This window comes from Balaenoptera physalus (genome assembly GCF_965194825.1).
Source record: "Balaenoptera physalus genome assembly, chromosome: 15".
Lineage (NCBI taxonomy): Eukaryota > Metazoa > Chordata > Mammalia > Artiodactyla > Balaenopteridae > Balaenoptera > Balaenoptera physalus.
The window spans coordinates 50967058-50986102 of record NC_138894.1 but is presented as its reverse complement, the minus strand read 5'-3'; the positions used below and the strand labels follow the sequence as shown (position 1 = coordinate 50986102).

The window sequence follows — 19045 nt, the reverse complement described above, 5'->3', positions numbered from 1 at the left end:
AAATAAGATAGAAACAGCAACAACAATGATGACAAAACTAAAAAATCCCTCTCTTTTGGAAAAGAAGAAATACACTTCAAAAGAACTCATGATTTAAAGAAGATAACAAAATTGAAATTTAGGACTATTTCAAACTGAATGAAAATGAAAATGTTATGTATCAAAACCTGTGGGAAAAAAGGCCAACCCTTAAGAAGGCCTATAGTCCCTCCTCTCCTTACATCATCCTATCTTTCCCCCAACCCCGCTGACTGTACTCAACTTACAAGATGAGATTTGTATCTGAGCTAGTCTGTTGTGAGAGTGGACTTGAGGATTTTGTAAGGCTGTTTAGAGAAGAAGGAAAAGATCTTGACCATGTCTTTCCAAAGAACAGAACTAGAATAAGCAGGTAAAAATCTAAGAAAGGCAGATTTTAGTTCAGTGAAAGAAAAAATGTTGTGGTCATTGGACATTTTAATATATTAGGAGATAATGAGGTTCCTATCATTGGAAATATGCAAATGGTGCAACGTGAGTCCCAGTAGTGGGGGGGTGGGGTAGGGATTTGACTAGTTACCTGTGTTTAAAGATGGTGCTAAAGCACGGCATGCAAATATGGCAGAATGTTAACAGTTGCTGAATCTGTGTCATACCTTCAACTTCAAGTTTGAAAACTTGATTAAAAAACATTGAAAAATAGATGCTGCATCCACCCCAATATAGAAAGTTGTGAGGATTCAACAAGATTGAATATCTATACTTTCTCTCTTTGACATATGGTGTACATACATATATCTTTGTATATATACAATATATATTGTGATGCTTACTTTTATACTTTCATAATTTTTCCGCTAACATATGAAAAACTCAATCTATGATAAAGTATAACAAGGAAAGATCTCATCCTAAGTGGTTATTTATTCTCTCTCTCTTCCTTGAGCAAGGAGGTAGTTAAGAAATCCTAGACTTATTATTCCTTGTAAGTATTAAGAATTTTTCAGGAAGGGGGACTCTGCAGGCTTCATCATATTAAGGCATAAGATTATTTGGTGTTCAAAATGTTAAATGCAAGCAACTATCAGCTTGTGCCCAAGTGTTTCATATGCCATTAAACCAAGTGAGATTTGACTTTTTGGTTTTGTTCCGAATTGATACTATAGTTACCATTTCCCTCAAATTATTCATGAATTATCATGCATACTAGAATTTAATTTGCTGATAAATTGTGTTTGACATACACAGGCTGTGGGATATCCCCCAGCCCCTGTGTTAAAACACTTTCAGTGATGTGAAGAAATAGCATTCAAAAAACTCCTGAGTATTAGTTTGAGGAGTACCTAAAGGCAATAGGGGACAAAAGAAAATACTGTTTCCTAAAACTATGACCTGGTGAGTTTTGATGCTAAAGAATTCTCAAGCTAGCATATAAAATAGTCTTTGATGCTAAAGACTTCTCAAACTAGCATATAAAATAGTCTTTGGACTTTTAAATGAGTTTGGGGCACTTTACCTTACAGTTCTATTAGAAGCAAAAATACATTTGGACTATATATTCTCTGAAATCTCTTTCAGATTAAAAAATCTGAAATTAAAACTCACTTTGCTGAAATCCTGAATGCTGTTGTGAAAAGGATTCATTTTCCAGCTCTTATCTCTTCTGCCCTCTCTAACACAAAATGTTGGAACCTGGGAAACCTGAAAAACATGCTCTTGCTTCTTGGGGGCCATGACCATTTCTTCTTCCCTTCTTTTTCATTTTTCAGCAGTAACTTCTCCCTCCTCCTAATCTGTAGAATCAAAGGAGGGTTTAAAATGGACTCATCTTTCTGGACAGGATTGAATGGCTCTGTTAGCAGAGTGGGATGAATAGAAAGTTCTCTTCAATGTTTTACTGCAGTACTGTGTACCTGTAAAGTTACATACTTGCCCGGAATTTAGAGTAGCTTAATGCTTGTTTGGCAGCATAAACTCTGAAAAAAATCTTGTGGGGAAACATGCCCCATACATGGTTTCTGTCTGTAGAGTACAAAGGGAGATGGACGTGTGCCAGTTATGTAGTTGATGTGTTAAAGGTAGATGCCAAACTAAGGCAGTCTTTAAGAGAATTTCTTGGCATGAATAAACAGATTAAAAAAAGTCTGTGTTCTTAGATTTGTTATATACACTTAAAATGGTTACTGCATGGAGCACATCCATAGAGTCCATCATATTCCAAGTTTTCATTTTAGAAGAAAATGGAAAAATTGAGCAATTCATATTGTTAATTTAAAAATTAGCCTAGAATTATTTCTCCCTAGAAATGTAATAATTTGTTTGTGGAAACCTTTAAATGAAAACCTTTGGCTTCAGGCACATATGTGGTCAATATGGATGACTGTGAAGCTGCCAGGTAGGTGTAAGGAGGTCCTGTCAGTGACCTTCAACTACAGGTCTCTTTCCATGGCTTTCAGAATTAGAACAACCATACTATTTTCTCACTGCATAGTATTTTTAAGTTCTAAATTATTTTATTTGTGGTTGTTTACTTCTTTAGTTGCTTGTGCTAGCTTTTTTTCTAGCCTTATTATACCAAGAGTTTATTATACCAAGAATTAGAGTTTACGGGAAGACTTGACCTTTTTAGAAAGTCTGAGAACCACAGAATAAATTTTTTTCTTATACAACTCCGTGACAGAAAGATATGAAATACGATTGAGACAGAAGAGTGGGTAAGATCATGAGTTTTAGAGTCAAATAAGTCTCAGTTCAAACCCAAGCAACACCGTTGGTATGTGTCAGGAGAAAGTCACTTAACCTTTCCAAGTCTCACTGCCATGTCTGTCAAGTAGGGATAATATGCATTTCTTAATGTTCTTGTGAGGACTAACTGAAGTAATACACACCCCAAGTGGTACCTGGTTGACACCAGGGCTCAATAAATTGTATTTAACAAAACTGTAAAGTTGCTATACGTAAGGGTGGTACTTCTGTTATAGACAAGTGGAAGGAAGCAAGAAAACTGCAGAAAGGCAGGGCTTTTTAATATAGTTTTCTATGTCCTTGCATGTAATTACACATCCTATCTTGGTTTCTTTGCTCAGTGTCGTATTTTGAATGTGACACTGAAATCCAATCAGGAGGAACAACCATAGCATCGAATGACTTCCCTTGCTTTGACATATTCCAGATGAATGGATGCAAGAACAGGCAAAATCAGCCTTTCTTTCTTAAAGTTATTTCTCATTAGGGAAATTGCAAACATTCACACAAATGTGATCTGGCAAAACAAAAAGAATCTAGAACCTTTTGCATTTTATAATATTTTGTGATATGAAAGGACAGTTCGTGGCAATAGGACCCAGCCACAGAAATGGAATGTTAATGCTTATGAAGACTACTTAGCAAACATAGCTTTAACTAGAGCTCTAATTAGAACCTATGTGTAACTCTTGAGAACTTTTGTGTGAACAAGTTCTAGCTATGAAAAAGCTGTGAAAATGTAAATTTCAGAAGCAATTTTTATTTATTATATTGACTATGTCAAGGATATTATGGTCATCATCTTTCAAGACAGTGATGAAATTATAAATCAGAACTAGAGAACAGATGGGGAATATTTTCAAACGTAGTGGGAAAAACTGCATGTAAATGAGTCAAATGAGCAGGTCTGAGGAGTCTCCACTAAACATAATAGTGATCTATATCATTTGTAGTTGATGAAGCATCCATTCAATCATATCACACAGGAGGATTTGATCTGGAGCCAATTTTTGTTTGTTAAAAGCTATGCTAGTAATATAGTAAAAACTCATGGCATATTAGAAAAATTTTCTTTGGAAAATTAATTTTAGTTTCTTTGGAAACCAAATGACCTCCAAATGCTTTCATTATGGCCTTACAAAAATTATATATGTATATATGATAGATTCTTATTCTCATATTGAAGGTAAAACAGAGAAAATTAATAGGAAAAATTAAAGAATTTAAAGCCTGAGGAAAAACACTATGCTTACGGTAGCAGTGTGACAAATTAGCAGGTGACAGGGCTGACTTCCTTCTCTGTTGTCTTATTATCCCACCTTTTTCCATCCTGCATTTCTGATTCCTTCTTCCTATTTCAGTATTTGCTTTTGCATTTGCCCTTTCTCAGTTTCACCTCAGTTGGGCAGACCAACTTCATTTACCTTGAGAATTCTGACTGTTGCCACATCCAAGGTAATGTGAGGACCATCTCCTGCTGGTGTGCAGGCCTTGGGCACTGCTGCTTCAGCAATGGTTTGTGAGTGCTGTTTCCCTAGCCCAGTGCTGTGACTCTCCACTGCACCCCTCAGGAGCTCAGCAGGCTGTCCCCACCATCTTCATCTCCTCAGGGAGGTGGGCTGCTATACAGGCCCCCAGAACCCCAACACCAGCCACCTAATCCTGTGACTACTCACATAGATGTCAGTAAAATGCAGAAGGTCCTGTATAATTGGATGAACCTCACTGCAATATAACAGGTAGTTTCATCTAAAAACTAGTCCTTTCATCAGTGCCATCTTGTATGGCCCTCCATATCAGCCAAGCAATATACTGCCATGTGCAAACATATGTTGCCACTTGTCTGCCTTTGACCATAAGTCTCTCTCCAACACTTCTACCTTAACAGGATAGATTCCCCTTCTAGGTCCAGCTCACATCCACCTTGTTTAAGTTTCTTTTCCCGGGTTCCTTTGGCCAATGTAAGATGACTGCAGAAAGCAGCTTGTCCAACTGACCTCTGGGACTGCTGTATCTACAGATTATCCTTGCTAAGTAAGAGGAACAGCAGCATACTTGCTATCTGTGGAAAATCAACTGCCTTGGAGAGACCTTGGACAGCTATCCCACCCCTCTTCTCCTTAACTAGACTCACCTTAAGGTTGAAGGGGTGCCTCTGGCACTCTGTGTGGCTTAGGGTCCTAAACAAGTTTTTCTCCAACCACTGAATTCTGGCATCCTCCACTAGGAAACCAGCAGCTGAATATCCCTAGGCACACATCAGTGGCCTGTATAATTTTATAGCCTCTATTTGTTAAAGGTACCAGTTGAGCGCTCCATTAGATTTGATGTGTAAATTCTAGCACTATTATATTATAAAGTGGCAAAACACTTAAGATAAATAACACTCAATGCTTCCATAGTATTTCTACAATTATATTGTCACTACAACAATTTTTTTACAAGACTAGGGAATGCTATGCCAAATAAAGGAAATGTGTAGAACCTCTTGTAGCTTCTGCAAAGGCTGAGTTACAATTTTATTTTCAAACTAGTTTTCCAGTAAGTTTTAGTACAAATTTTAAGATGGAACAAATCTCAAGTAGTAAAAATCCTTTAAGAGTATACAGTTATATTCTGTGTGGATAAAATCGTAATGGCCTGGAACAATGACTACATGCCGAGTGGAATTTTAAGGCTGGTTTTGACTTTATATAAGCTTTTCCTTGAGCTAAGGTATTTTCCCCACTGTGTTATGTTTGATAAAGATTTAAACTTACAAACAGAACTGTGCTATTTTTATAATGAAGTTCATACTTAATTTGCCTTTGTAGCACTGGTATAAATGAAGAATAAAACCAGTCCTAATTAACTACAATAAAATTATATTTTTGGGTTAACAAATTTAGAACTCAGAAATAAGTTTTAAAAGCAAATGATGTGTTTACCTCTTCTGTAAGCAAAGCTGATTATGCCACTTCCCATTAACTTCAGGATGGTATCCAAACTTTTTAACATAACATGCAAGGCCCTTCATTATTTGACTTTAACCTGTCATCTTGTATTGCTCACTGAATTGTACAGAACACTTGTTTCTTCTGTATTCTACTTAACGACCTTAGCAAATACTGTTCCCTCTGCCTAGAACACTCTTTCTCTTTCCCTCCTTTCCTCCCCCCAGTTCATTAAGGGCTAATTCCCACAACTTCCCAAGACTGACGCCTGGTAGTACCTTCTCTGGGAAGTTTCTGAAACGGGACTCAAAATTTCACATGCTGTTACTGTCTACTTGCTCAGACTGTGAGCTCTTTGTGGGCAGGCACCATAAGCTTTCATCCTTGTATTCTCAACACCTACTGTGCTTTGCACACAGTAGTTACTCTACTCAGGCTTGTTGAATAATCTCACACTTTGAAATTATGTTTAGGGATCCAGCTACAGGATACCTCTGTGGTCTTGTGCTATCTCCCAAACTGTAAGTAACAGAGCAATTGTTAAAATGTTTCCCCCACATCTTATTATTCCCAAATCCAACATAAAATTAAAAAGCAAATCTAGACAACTAACACATCATCTCCAGCAGACCCCACTCTTGAGAAGAAAAGTATAGGCCTGACTATTGTTTATGAAGTGTTCCAGAATGGACACTTAAATAGATCAATAAATGAACAAACCAGGTGTTTTGCCTTTGCAAAATTCTTGCTCTGGGTAGGTCTTCAAAAAAACAAAAGCGAAGACAAAACAAAACAATGTCCCCCCGCCTCCCAAACCAAACAGTATCAAGACTTAGTGAAGTGATCTCTAAGTCTAGTTAAAATTCCTTTGGATTATTCCATAGGCTAAACTATATATTCTTATGTTCTTAAGTTCTTGCTTTATTAGCTTAGCAGTCTAGTCTCACCCCCACTCCAAAACTGCTGTTCCCCTTTTTGTATTCCATTCAAATTCTTATTTTTAAACAAAGATAATTTTTAACTGGAAAATGCATTTCCCCTAGACATATCAGGAGAACTTGTTGCTCTCCTCTATTTATAACCAGATTACTCCCTTAGTTCATGCTTATTTGCAAAATGGATGGTAGGAAACTCACAGGGGAGAGTGGGCCTATGGATAATTGCCTCTTGCTGTAATTTTCTGTAATTGCAAAACCTTATTTTAACTAAGGCATGACTCTGCTTAGGTTGTATTCATTGCATATTGCAGTGTCACAGACTTAAACATGTTAAAATAAGAGAAACTGTTAAAGGTCTATGTTTAGACACAGTTTATGGTTAGAGACTTGCTCCATATTCCTTCCGTCATACATTATGACTAATGAACGTTCTACTGTTTAATGGATGTGGGCATGAAGCAGAAAGGATGATTGTCCAGAAGATCATTTAAGGGCTTACTTAGCTCCTTATTGGTTATTTCACTGGGTGCAGAAGATGAAATTACACCAAAATGTTATTAATTTACAAGTTTGATGTTTACCTTTGTAATACCTATGAATAAATGTATTGCTAAACAATATCATAAACTGTTGACCCTACTTGGAGTGGAACTTGTTTAGAATCATCATTTGACTCAGGAGAAGCACTTGCATACAAAAATAATGAATGTGTCTGTTAGAAATAGTTTTAAACAAATTATTAAATTATTATTATGATTCTGAAAATAGTCCTTATGGATTAAACTACCTTTTTATACCTCTTATTAGCATTGTTGCTATATGTACTAATTTGAAAGTTAGTACCATTCTTTCTTGAGAAACTTACTCAATTTTCAGTCAATCAGACTGACATATGCCCTCTCTGTCCCAGTCCCCCACCCAAGTCCTATTAGGGTGATTTAATACATTTAACAATATGCGTATGCTTATTTTTCCTCCTTATCCTACAACTATCTGGAGGTAGCATTTTTATTAGGTCACTCCTTGCTCAAAATCTTTCACTAATTTTGACAGTACTAAATCTAAATGGCTTAACAAGAATTCAGGGTTCTACATAAATTTCCTCCAATGACTTTTCTATCCTGTTTCCTGCTTCCCCTATAGTAGTCCCTCTTTCCCTCACCCCAAACCCATTACTCTGTATACAGGGTGTCCACCCAGCAAAGCCTGCCTTTCTCTTCTCAGGTTTATTAACATCCAGTTCATCCTTCATGACCCATATCACATCTGCTCCCTCCACAAAGCCCTAACTGGCCCTTTGTTGCAGCAAACAATCCCTCCTTTGGACCCCTCCTGTGCTTTTTGGTAACCATAACTACCATTGACTACATGGGGACTGAGGCCCTCAACGAGGGTTTTGTTGACTTGAATTGTTGAGTTGAATTATTTGTGTTGGTTACTTTTCTTTTCTTTTTAAAACTGATGTATAATTGACATACAACATCATATTAGTTTCAGGCGTACAACCTAACAATTTGATATTTGTGGATATTGTGAAATGATCACCACAATAAATCTAGTTAATGTCCATCACCATACATTGTTACAGAATTTTTTTTCTTGTGATGAGAACTTTTAAGGTCTACTCTCTTAGCAACTTTCAAATATACACTACAGTGTTATTAACTATAGTTGCCATGCTGTATGTTATATCCCCATGACTTATTTATTTTATAACTGAGAGTTTGTACCTTTGATTTCCTTCACTCATTTTGCCCACCCCCCACCCCCCACCTCTGGCAACCACCAATCTGTTCTCTCTATGTATTATTTAATTTTTAAAAATCTGACCTTATCTAATCCCTTCAGATAGACTGAAACGTCCTTTCAAGAAAGGTGGTGTGGGGAGACCTTCAAGATGGCGGAGGAGTAAGATGTGGAGATCACCTTCCTCCCCACAAATACATCAAAAATACATCTACATGTGGAACAGCTCCTACAGAACACCTCCTGAACGCTGGCAGAAGAACTCAGACTTCCCAAAAGGCAAGGAACTCCCCACGTACCTGGGCAGGGCAAAATAAAAAAGAAAAAACAGAGACAAAAGAATAGGGATGGGACCTGCACCTCTGGGAGGGAGCTGTGAAGGAGGAAAGGTTTCCACACACTAGGAAGCCCCTTCACGGATGGAGACTGCGGGTGGTGGAGGGGGAAGCTTCGGAGCCACAGAGGAGAGCGCAGCCACAGGGCTGCAGAGGGCAAAGCAGAGAGGTTCCCGCACAGAGGATCGGTGCCGACCAGCACTTACCAGCCTGAGAGGCTTGTTTGCTCACCCGCCGGGGTGGGCGGGGGCTGAGAGCTGAGGCTCGGGCTTCGGAGGTCAGATCCCAGGGAGAGGACTGGGGTTGGCTGCGTGAACACAGCCTGAAGGGGCTAGTGCACCACAGCTAGCCGGGAGGTAGTCTGGGAAAAGGTCTGGGCCTGCCTAAGAGGCAAGAGACCATTGTTTCAGGGTGCACGAGGAGAGGGGATTCAGAGCACCACCTAAACGAGCTCCAGAGACGGGCGTGAGCCGTGGCTATCAGCGCGGACCCCAGAAACGGACATGAAATGCTAAGGCTGCTGCTGCAGCCACCAAGAAGCTTGTGTGCAAACACAGGTCACTATCCACACCTCCCCTCCCGGGAGCCTGTGCAGCCCGCCACTGCCAGGGTCCCGTGATCCGGGGACAACTTCCCTGGGAGAACACACGGTGCACCTCAGGCTATCGCAACGTCACACCGGCCTCTGCCGCTGCAGGCTTGCCCTGCATTCCGTACCCCTCCCTCCCCCGGCCTCAGTGAGCCAGAGCCCCCAAATCAGCTGCTACTTTAACTCTGTCCTGTCTGAGAGAAGAACAGACACCCTCAGGCGACCTACACGCAGAGGCAGGGCCAAATCCAAAGCTAAAGCCCAGGAGCTGTGCAAACAAAGAAGAGAAAGGGAAATTTTTCCCAGCAGCCTCAGGAGCAGCAGATTAAATCTCCAAAATCAACGTGATGTGCCCTGCAGCTGTGGAATACCTGAATAGACAATGAATCATCCCAAAACTGGGGCAGTGGACTTGGGAGCAACTGTAGACTTGGGATTTGCTTGCTGCATCTAAAATTTGTTTCTGGTTTTATGTTTATCTTAGTTTAGTATTTAGAGTTTATTATGATTGGTAGATTTGTCTATTGATTTGGTTGCTCTCTTCCTTTTTTTTAATATATAGACATAAATATATTTTTTCCTTTTTCTCTTTATGTGAGTGCATATGTGCATGCTTCATTGTGTGACTTTCTCTGTATAGCTTTGCTTTAACCATTTGTCCTAGGGTTCTGTTTGTCCGTTTTTTAGGGCTTTTTTTTTTTTAGTATAGTTTTTACTGCTTCTTATCATCGTTGGATTTGTTTTTTGGTATGGTTGCTCTCTTCTTTCTTTCTTTCTTTTTTTATTACTATTTAATTTTTTTAATTTTTAATAATTTAAAATTTTTTTTATTTTAATAACTTTATTGTGTTTTATTTTCTATTTTCTTTCTTTCTTTTTTTCTCCCTTTTCTTCTGAGCTATGTGGCTGACAGGGTCTTGGGGCTCCAGCCAGGTGTCAAGCCTGTGCCTCTGAGGTGGGAGAGCTGAGTTCAGGACCTTGGTACACCACAGACCTCCTGGCTCCACATAATATCAAATGGCAAAGCTTTCCCAGAGATCTCCATCTCAACGTTAAGACCCAGCTCCACTCAACGACCAGCAAAGCTACAGTGCTGGACACCCTATGCCAAACAACTAGCAAGACAGGAACACAATGCCACCCATTAGCAGAGAGACTGCCTAAAATCATAATAAGGTCACAGACACCCCAAAACACACCACTGGATACGGTCCTGCCCAACAGAAAGACAAGACCCGCCTCATCCAATAGAACACAGGCACCATGCCCCTCCACCAGGAAGCCTACACAACCCACTGAACAACCTTAGCCACTGGGAGCAGACACCAAAAACAACGGGAACTTTGAACCTGCAGCCTGCAAAAAGGAGACCCCAAACACAGTAAGTTAAGCAAAACGAAAAGACAGTGAAACACACAGCAGATGAAGGAGCAAGGTAAAAACCCAACAGACCAAGCAAATGAAGAGGAAATAGGCAGTCTACCTGAAAGAGAATTCAGAGTAATGATAGTAAAGATGATCCAAAATCTTGGAAATAGAATGAAGAAAATACAAGAAACATTTAACAGGGACCTAGAAGAACTAAAGAGCAAACAAACAATGATGAACAACACAATAAATGAAATTTAAAATTCTCTAGAAGGAATCAATAGCAGAATAACTGAGGCAGAAGAACGGATAAGTGACCTGGAAGATAAAACAGTGGAAATAACTATGGCAGAGTAGAATAAAGAAAAAAGAATGAAAAGAATTGAGGACAGTCTTAGAGACCTCTGGGACAACATTAAACGCACCAACATTTGAATTATAGGGGTCCCAGAAGAAGAGAAAAAGAAAGGGACTGAGAAAATATTTGAAGAGATTATAGTTGAAAACTTTCCTAATATGGGAAAAGAAATAGTCAATGAAGTCCCAGAAGTGCAGAGCGTCTCATTCAGGATAAATCCAAGGAGAAACATGCCAAGATACATATTAATCAAACTATCAAAAATTAAATACAAAGAAAAGAAATTAAAAGCAGCAAGGGAAAAAGAACAAATAACATACAAGTGAATCCCCATAAAGTTAACAGCAGATCTTTCAGAAGAAACTCTGCAAGCCAGAAGGGAGTGGCAGGACATATTTAAAGTGATGAAAGGGAAAAACCTACAACCAAGATTACTCTACCGAGCAAGGATCTCACTCAGATTCGATGGAGAAATTAAAACCTTTACAGACAAGCAAAAGCTAAGAGAATTCAGCAACACCAAACCAGCTTTACAACAAATGCTAAAGGAAATTCTCTAGGCAGGAAACACGAGAGAAGGAAAAGACTTACAATAACAAACCCAAAACAATTAAGAAAATGGTAATAGGAACATACATATCAATAACTACCTTAAATGTAAATGGATTAAATGCTCCAACCGAAAGACATAGACTGGCTGAATGGATACAAAAACAAGACCCAGATCTATGCTGTCTACAAGAGACCCACTTCAGACCTAGGGACACACACAGACTGAAAGTGAGGGGATGAAAAAAGATATTCCATGAAAATGGAAATCAAAAGAAAGCTGGAGTAGCAATTCTCATATCAGACAAAAATAGACTTTAAAACAAGACTATTACATGAGACAAAGAAGGACCCTGCATAATGATCAAGGGATCAATCCAAGAAGAAGATATAACAATTGTAACTATTTATGCACCCAACATAGGAGCACCTCAATACATAAGGCAAATGATGACAGCCATAAAAGGGGAAATCGACAGTAACACAATCAGAGTAGGGGAAATTAACACCCCACTTTCACCAATGGACAGATCATCCAAAATGAAAATAAGTAAGGAAACACAAGCATTAAATGATACATTAAAGAAGATGGACTTAATTGATATTTATAGGACATTCCATCCAAAAACAACAGAATACACTTTCTTCTCAAGTGTTCACGGAACATTCTCCAGAATAGATCATATCTTGGGTCACAAATCAAGCCTTGGTAAATTTAAGAAAATTGAAATCGTATCAAGTATGTTTTCTGACTACAACGCTATGAGACTAGATATCAATTACAGGAAAAAATCTGTAAACAATACAAACACATGGAGGCTAAACAATACACTACTAAATAACCAAGAGATCACTGATGAAATCAAAGAGGAAATCAAAAAATACCTAGAAACAAATGACAATGAAAACACGATGACTCAAAACCTATGGGATGCAGCAAAAGCAGTTCTAAGATGGAAGTTTATTGCAATACAATCTTACCTCAAGAAACAAGAAAAATCTCAAATAAACAGCCTAACCTTACACCTAAAGCAATTAGAGAAAGAAGAACCAAAAAAAAACCCAAAGTTAGCCAAAGGAAAGAAATCATAAAGATCAGATCAGAAATAAATGAAAAAGAAATGAAGGAAACAGTAGCAAAGATCAATAAAACTAAAAGCTGGTTCTTTGAGAAGATAAACAAAATTGATAAACCATTAGCCAGACTCATCAAGAAAAAAAGGAGTCAAATCAACAGAATTAGAAATGAAAAAGGAGAAGTTACAACTGACACTGCAGAAATACAAAGGATCATGAGAGATTACTACAAGCAACTCTATGCCAATAAAATGGACAACCTGGAAGAAATGGACAAATTCTTAGAAAAGCACAACCTTCTGAGACTGAACCAGGAATACATAGAAAGTATAAACAGACCAATCACAAGCACTGAAATTGAGACTGTGATTAAAAATCTTCCAACAAACAAAAGCCCAGGACCAGATGGCTTCACAGGAGAATTCTATCAAACATTCAGAGAAGAGCTAACACCTATCCTTCTCAAACTCTTCCGAAATATAGCAGAGGGAGGACCACTCCCAAACTCATTCTACGAGGCCACCATCACCCTGATACCAAAACCAGACAAAAATGTCACAAAGAAGGAAAACTACAGGCCAATATCACTGATGAAAATAGATGCAAAAATCCTCAACAAAATACTAGCAAACAGAATCCAACAGCATATTAAAAGGATCATACACCATGATCAAGTGGGGTTTATCACCGGAATGCAAGGATTCTTCAATATATGCAAATCAATCAGTGTGATAAACCATATTAACAAATCAAAGGATAAAAACCATATGATCATCTCAATAGATGCAGAAAAAGCTTTTGACAAAATTCAACACCCATTGTTGATAAAAACTCTCCAGAATGTACACATAGAGGGAACTTACCTCAACATAATAAAGGCCATATATGACAAACCCACAGCCAACATCGTTCTTAATGGTGAAAAACTGAAACCATTTCCTCTAAGATCAGGAACAAGACAAGGTTGTCCACTCTCACCACTATTATTCAACATAGTTTTGGAAGTTTTAGCCACAGCAATCAGAGAAGAAAAAGAAATAAAAGGAATCCAAATCAGAAAAGAAGAAGTAAAACTGTCACTGTTTGTAGATGACATGCTACTATACACAGATAATCCTAAAGATGCTACCAGAAAACTACTAGAACTAATCAATGAATTTGGTAAAGTAGCAGGACACAAAATTAATGCACAGAAATCTCTTGCATTCCTATACACTAATGATGAAAAATCTGAAAGAGAAATTAAGGAAACACTCCCATTTACCATTGCAACAAAAAGAATAAAATACCTAGGAATAAACCTACCTAAGGAGACAAAAGACCTGTATGCAGAAAACTATAAGACACTGATGAAAGAAATTAAAGATGATACAAACAGATGGAGAGATAGACCATGTTCTTGCATTGGAAGAATCAACATTGTGAAAATGACTATACTACCCAAAGCAATCTACAGATTCAATGCAATCCCTATCAAACTACCAATGGCATTTTTCACAGAACTAGAACAAAAAATTTCACAATTTGTATGGAAACACAAAAGACCCCGAATAGCCAAAGCAAAGCTGGAGGAATCAGGCTCCCTGACTTCAGAGTATGCTACAAAGCTACAGTAATCAAGACAGTATGATACTGGCACAAAAACAGAAATATAGATCAATGGAACAGGATAGAAAGCCCAAAGATAATCCCACACACATATGGTCACCTTATCTTTGATAAAGGAGGCAAGAGTGTACAGTGGAGAAAAGACAGCCTCTTCAATAAGTGGTGCTGGAAAACTGGACAGCTACATGTAGATGAATGAAATTAGAACACTCCCTAACACCATACACAAAAATAAACTCAAAATGGATTAAAGACCTAAATGTAAGGCCAGACACTATTCAACTCTTAGAGGAAAACATAGGCAGAACACTCTATGACATATATCACAGCAAGATCTTTTTTGACCCACCTCCTAGAGAAATAGAAATAAAAACAAAAATAAACAAATGGGACCTAATGAAACTTAAAAGCTTTTGTACAGCAAACGAAACCATAAACAAGATGAAAAGACAACCCTCAGAATGGGAGAAAATATTTGCAAACAAAGCAAGTGACAAAGGATTAATCTCCAAAATTTACAAGCAGCTCATGCAGCTCAATATCAAAGAAACAAACAACCCAATCCAACAATGGGCAGAAGGCTTAAATAGACATTTCTCCAAAGAAGATGTACAGATTGCTAACAAACACATAAAAGGATGCTCAGCATCACTAATCATTAGAGAAATGCAAATCCAAACTACAGTGAGGTATCACTTCACTTCAGTTAGAATGGCCATCATCAAAAAATCTACAAACAATAAATGCTGGAGAGGGTGTGGAGAAAAGTTAACCCTCTTGCACTGTTGGTGGGAATGTAAATTGATACAGCCACTATGGAGAACAGCATGGAGGTTCCTTAAAAAATTAAAAATAGAACTACCATATGACCCAGCAATCCCACTACTGGGCATATGCCCTGAGAAAACCATAATTCAAAAAGAGTCATTTACCACAATGTTCACTGCAGCTCTATTTACAATAGCCAGGGCATGGAAGCAACCTAAGTGTCCATCGACAGATGAATGGATAAAGAAGATGTGCACATATATACAATGGAATATTACTCAGCCATAAAAAGAAACAAAATTGAGTTATTTGTAGCGAGGTGGGTGCACCTAGAGTCTGTCATACAGAGTGAAGTAAGTCAGAAAGAGAAAAATGAATACCATATGCTAACACATGTATATGGAATCTAAAAAAAAAAAAAAAAAGGTTCTGAAGAACCTAGGGGCAGGACAGGAACAAACACGCAGACGTAGAGAATGGACTTGAGGATACAGGGAGGGGGAATGGTAAGCTGGGACGAAGTGAGAGAGTGGTATTGACGTATATACACTACCAAATGTAAGATAGATAGCTAGTGGGAAGCAGCTGCATAGCACAGGAAGATCAGCTTGGTGCTTTGTGACGTCCTAGAGGGGTGGGATAAGGAGGGAGGTAGGGAGATGCAAGAGGGAGGAGATATGGGGATATATGTATATATATAGCTGATTCACTTTGTTATAAAGCAGAAACTAATACACCATTGTAAAGCAGTAATACTTCAATAAAGATGTTTAAAAAAAAAGGTGGTGTGTCTAGGCATCTAGTACAGTTTGAACACGTATTAACTGAATGCATTGATGCATGAATTGATGAAAAAGTGACTGAAAATTGAACAAATGAATGCGTGAATGGTACAGATTTCAGGGTATACATGGAAAAATATATCCTAAATTTATACAAACAATTTGGAGTCTACTGAGGAAAAGAATGGTAGAATTCTTAAAAGCCAAGGCTCTTGATACTTAAATTATCCTTTAATGTCTACATGGCAAAAAAGTAGGGGGTCCAGCAAGAATAGCCAGAAATGGGCTCTTTTAGTTCCACAGGACTCTGTTGAGTCCTGTGTGTTTAGGAATTTAAGATCAGCATGAAGTTATGGTGACAACCTGTGCACACAATGTCCCCCTTTCCTTCTATCCAAGGAGGGATCATGACCTCATTCTCAGGGAAGTGGACTCTCCTCCAAAGCATTTGAGGACCACTTCTTTCACAGATTAAATGAAATGCAAAATGGGTCCAGGACAAAACAAGTCTTACTAAGAGAGCATGCATGAGTTCTGGGAGGAAAAGTCATTGCTAAGTTATATATGTATTTTTTTTTCTGAACCTTTGAAAAGATCAACTCTGGTTTCAGTTTAATTTTTTTTTTTTTTTTTTCCAAAAGAAACCTACATGGCCACTGCTTCAAATTTGTTCCAGATGGATTTAGTCACAGAATGATTGATTATCCACTCAGTTGTGAGCTATGTGGTTAAGCTCAGAAATCTACAACAAACTGATCTGGAGCTGTGTTTCACGGTAAGTGGCAGAAAGGATAATCCTTAAACTGTCATTTTAGAGTCAGTGATGAGGAAAGAGGAATTTAGTGAGGCTACTTATGTCAAGAGAATGTATTAGTAAATGGATGGCTGAATATGAGGGAATCTTATGAGCATAATGCTTTTTTTTTCTCCTGTGTACATCATGGTAAAGGGAACCAGATCTGACCAGGAGCCCCCCGAGGGCTGCCCCAGCTCTCACTGCCTGCTTCATGAATTAGCCCAGCCTCCCGGGGATGCTCCAGGCCCGAGGTCAGAGGCTGGCTTCTACCTGGCTGCTGAGGCACCCATTTATCCTACTACCCAGTCAACAGGCCCACAGAGGTTTTTATTATTGGCATCAGAGACACCTGAGAAAATCTGGAAGCTAATTCTGGGGGAGAGTGAACCTAGGAGAAAATGTACTGCTCTCTATACAGAGCTGTATTATGTACTTTAAAAAGCAATTTAAGAACATTTGGTCCGTCCCCATTTTCTTTAAGGAAAAAAAAAACCCTTCGCTTTGGATTTTGGTTATTCCTTTTAACAGCTGCATTAGCCTTTTCTCTATTCTTTCCCTCTGGTTAAGTCACAGTCGGGCCATCAGAATATTCTTTTGGGGAGATTGGATGTGGCTGGTGGAGCTCCGTACATGTCACCATCTGTTTTTATTAGTTGTTCAATTTCTTGGTTTCCACCCTCACGGTGATTTTCTACTTTTGCTCATATATCCTTTCTCTTTTCCCTTTCCCTTAGAGTGCTATTCTACTTCATTACTGCCTCCTTGTTGAAAAACAAATCACTATTGTGCCCCTTATCATGATAACTGCTCCTCAGAACCGAAGAAAATTCATGTTGGATTTTATGGCCTCTGAATTTTTAGGTCCTACACAACTTATTTATTGTAACCTTAGGTTACATTTAGCACATCTCCCAGTAGAATTTTGAGGCAAAAGATGTAAACATATTTAAACACAAAAATGATGACTAGGAAGCAGGCTTTTGAATAGGCTGCAGGAAGAAAAATGTGACTGAAACAGAACAGAGATTTCTATGAGAGAGATGGAGAACATTTTCCATGATTCCCTAACAAACACACAAATATTACAGATGTCTAGGACAAAAGTTCACGTTGAGGCAAGAACAGTGTTTATTAAATTTCTTTTATATAACAGGCATGTGGATACATGCTAATCTGCAAAAATAAAGGGAGTTTTTGTGTTTGCTCATAAAGTTTTTGTTTCATGGATATTGTTTATTTGTAGAGTGGAGTAAAGCAGGATTTTAACTAAAAAGTCTGAAAATCAGAGGATATATTCATAATTATTTATGAGTGGTTTTGGAGAGGATTGATAGCATTTTAGAAGTTCCATATCCATGAAGAAGAGAAGGGTACATTCATTCAAAAGGAGCTGTTAGAAGCTGTGAGGTTCTTCTTTTGAACAGTACTTTGCCTGTTTCAACCACACCCATCAGGATGCGTATCTGAATGAGTGAGTCATCCAGGCTCCTGCACCGCTGGGGAGGTGGGTGCATTTTGCTTTTTAACTCAAATTTTGCTTTTTGAAACCATTTAAAATTCTAGATTTAACTCTAAAGTTTTGGATGGGATCATTTCAGGGGGAATTTAATTACAGATTGTGGTAGGCAGCTTCTGACATGGCTCCCAATGATCCCAGACTCCTGGCATTCACACCCTTGACTGTGGGCTGGATTTAGTAGCTTGTTTCTAATGAACAAAATATGGCAAAAGTGATGGACTGTCACTTCAGTGATTGAGTTACAAAAGGCTGTGACTTCGGTCTTATTAGCACTCACTTTCTTGGTGGCACTTTCTCCTGCCCTTTCCCTTGCTGACTCTGACGAAGAAGGCTGCTGTGCTGTGAGGTGCTCTAGGGAGAGGTATATGTGGCTAGGAGCCATGGAGGAAGGACTCATGAGAAATGCAGGCAGGAAGTGAATCCTGCCAACAACCACTAGTTGAGTGATCTCGGAAGGGGATTCTTCCCAGTCAAGCCTTGAGACAACTGCAGATTGTGAAAGACCCAAAGCCTGAGGACCCAACTAAGCCGTACTTTGATTCAGACCCAGAGAAGCTGTGAAATAATAAATGTTTGTTGTTTTAGGCTGCTACGTTTTAGGACAATTTGTCACATGGCAACAGATAACTCATAGGCTTCCTTATGCTTTTTGTGTAACGGATTATAATGCATGAGCTCAGGAAAGACTGATTGCTTTGGTTGTAAGCCTGGTTTGAATCTGAGCTTGAAAAACATCCTGAAATATGAAATGAACAAACCTGTAGACTTTAAACAGGCTGTTCTTTGCTGAAAGGTATTCATGTCCCCGAATGAAGGCAGAAAATCTTAATTCAAAATTGAGAAAATAATAAAGAACCTGTAATATTTAATGTCACCTTTATGTTTTAAATGAGTTTATAGTAATACATGCAAAAAGTATATTTACTCTGCACCAAAAAACAAAAAACAAAAAAAA

The 19045-nt window shown here is 38.4% G+C and overlaps 2 protein-coding genes across 7 annotated transcripts in view; one reads left to right on the top strand and one right to left on the bottom strand.

Annotated features, from left to right (window-relative positions):
• LOC309643539 (uncharacterized protein) overlaps positions 1-19045 on the top strand; it is a 412666-nt gene that overhangs the window by 195334 nt on the left and 198287 nt on the right. For all 3 annotated transcript variants that reach the window (XM_082426315.1, XM_082426314.1, XM_082426316.1), the window contains exons 4-5: positions 8444-8620; positions 16417-16550. In XM_082426315.1, coding sequence (XP_082282441.1) covers positions 16498-16550 — 53 coding nt within the window. In that variant the 5' untranslated portion in view covers positions 8444-8620; positions 16417-16497. The remainder of the gene's footprint in view (positions 1-8443; positions 8621-16416; positions 16551-19045) is intronic.
• Positions 1-19045, bottom strand: part of EFEMP1 (EGF containing fibulin extracellular matrix protein 1) — a 68808-nt gene that overhangs the window by 26697 nt on the left and 23066 nt on the right. The gene's annotated exons all lie outside the window — the stretch shown is intronic.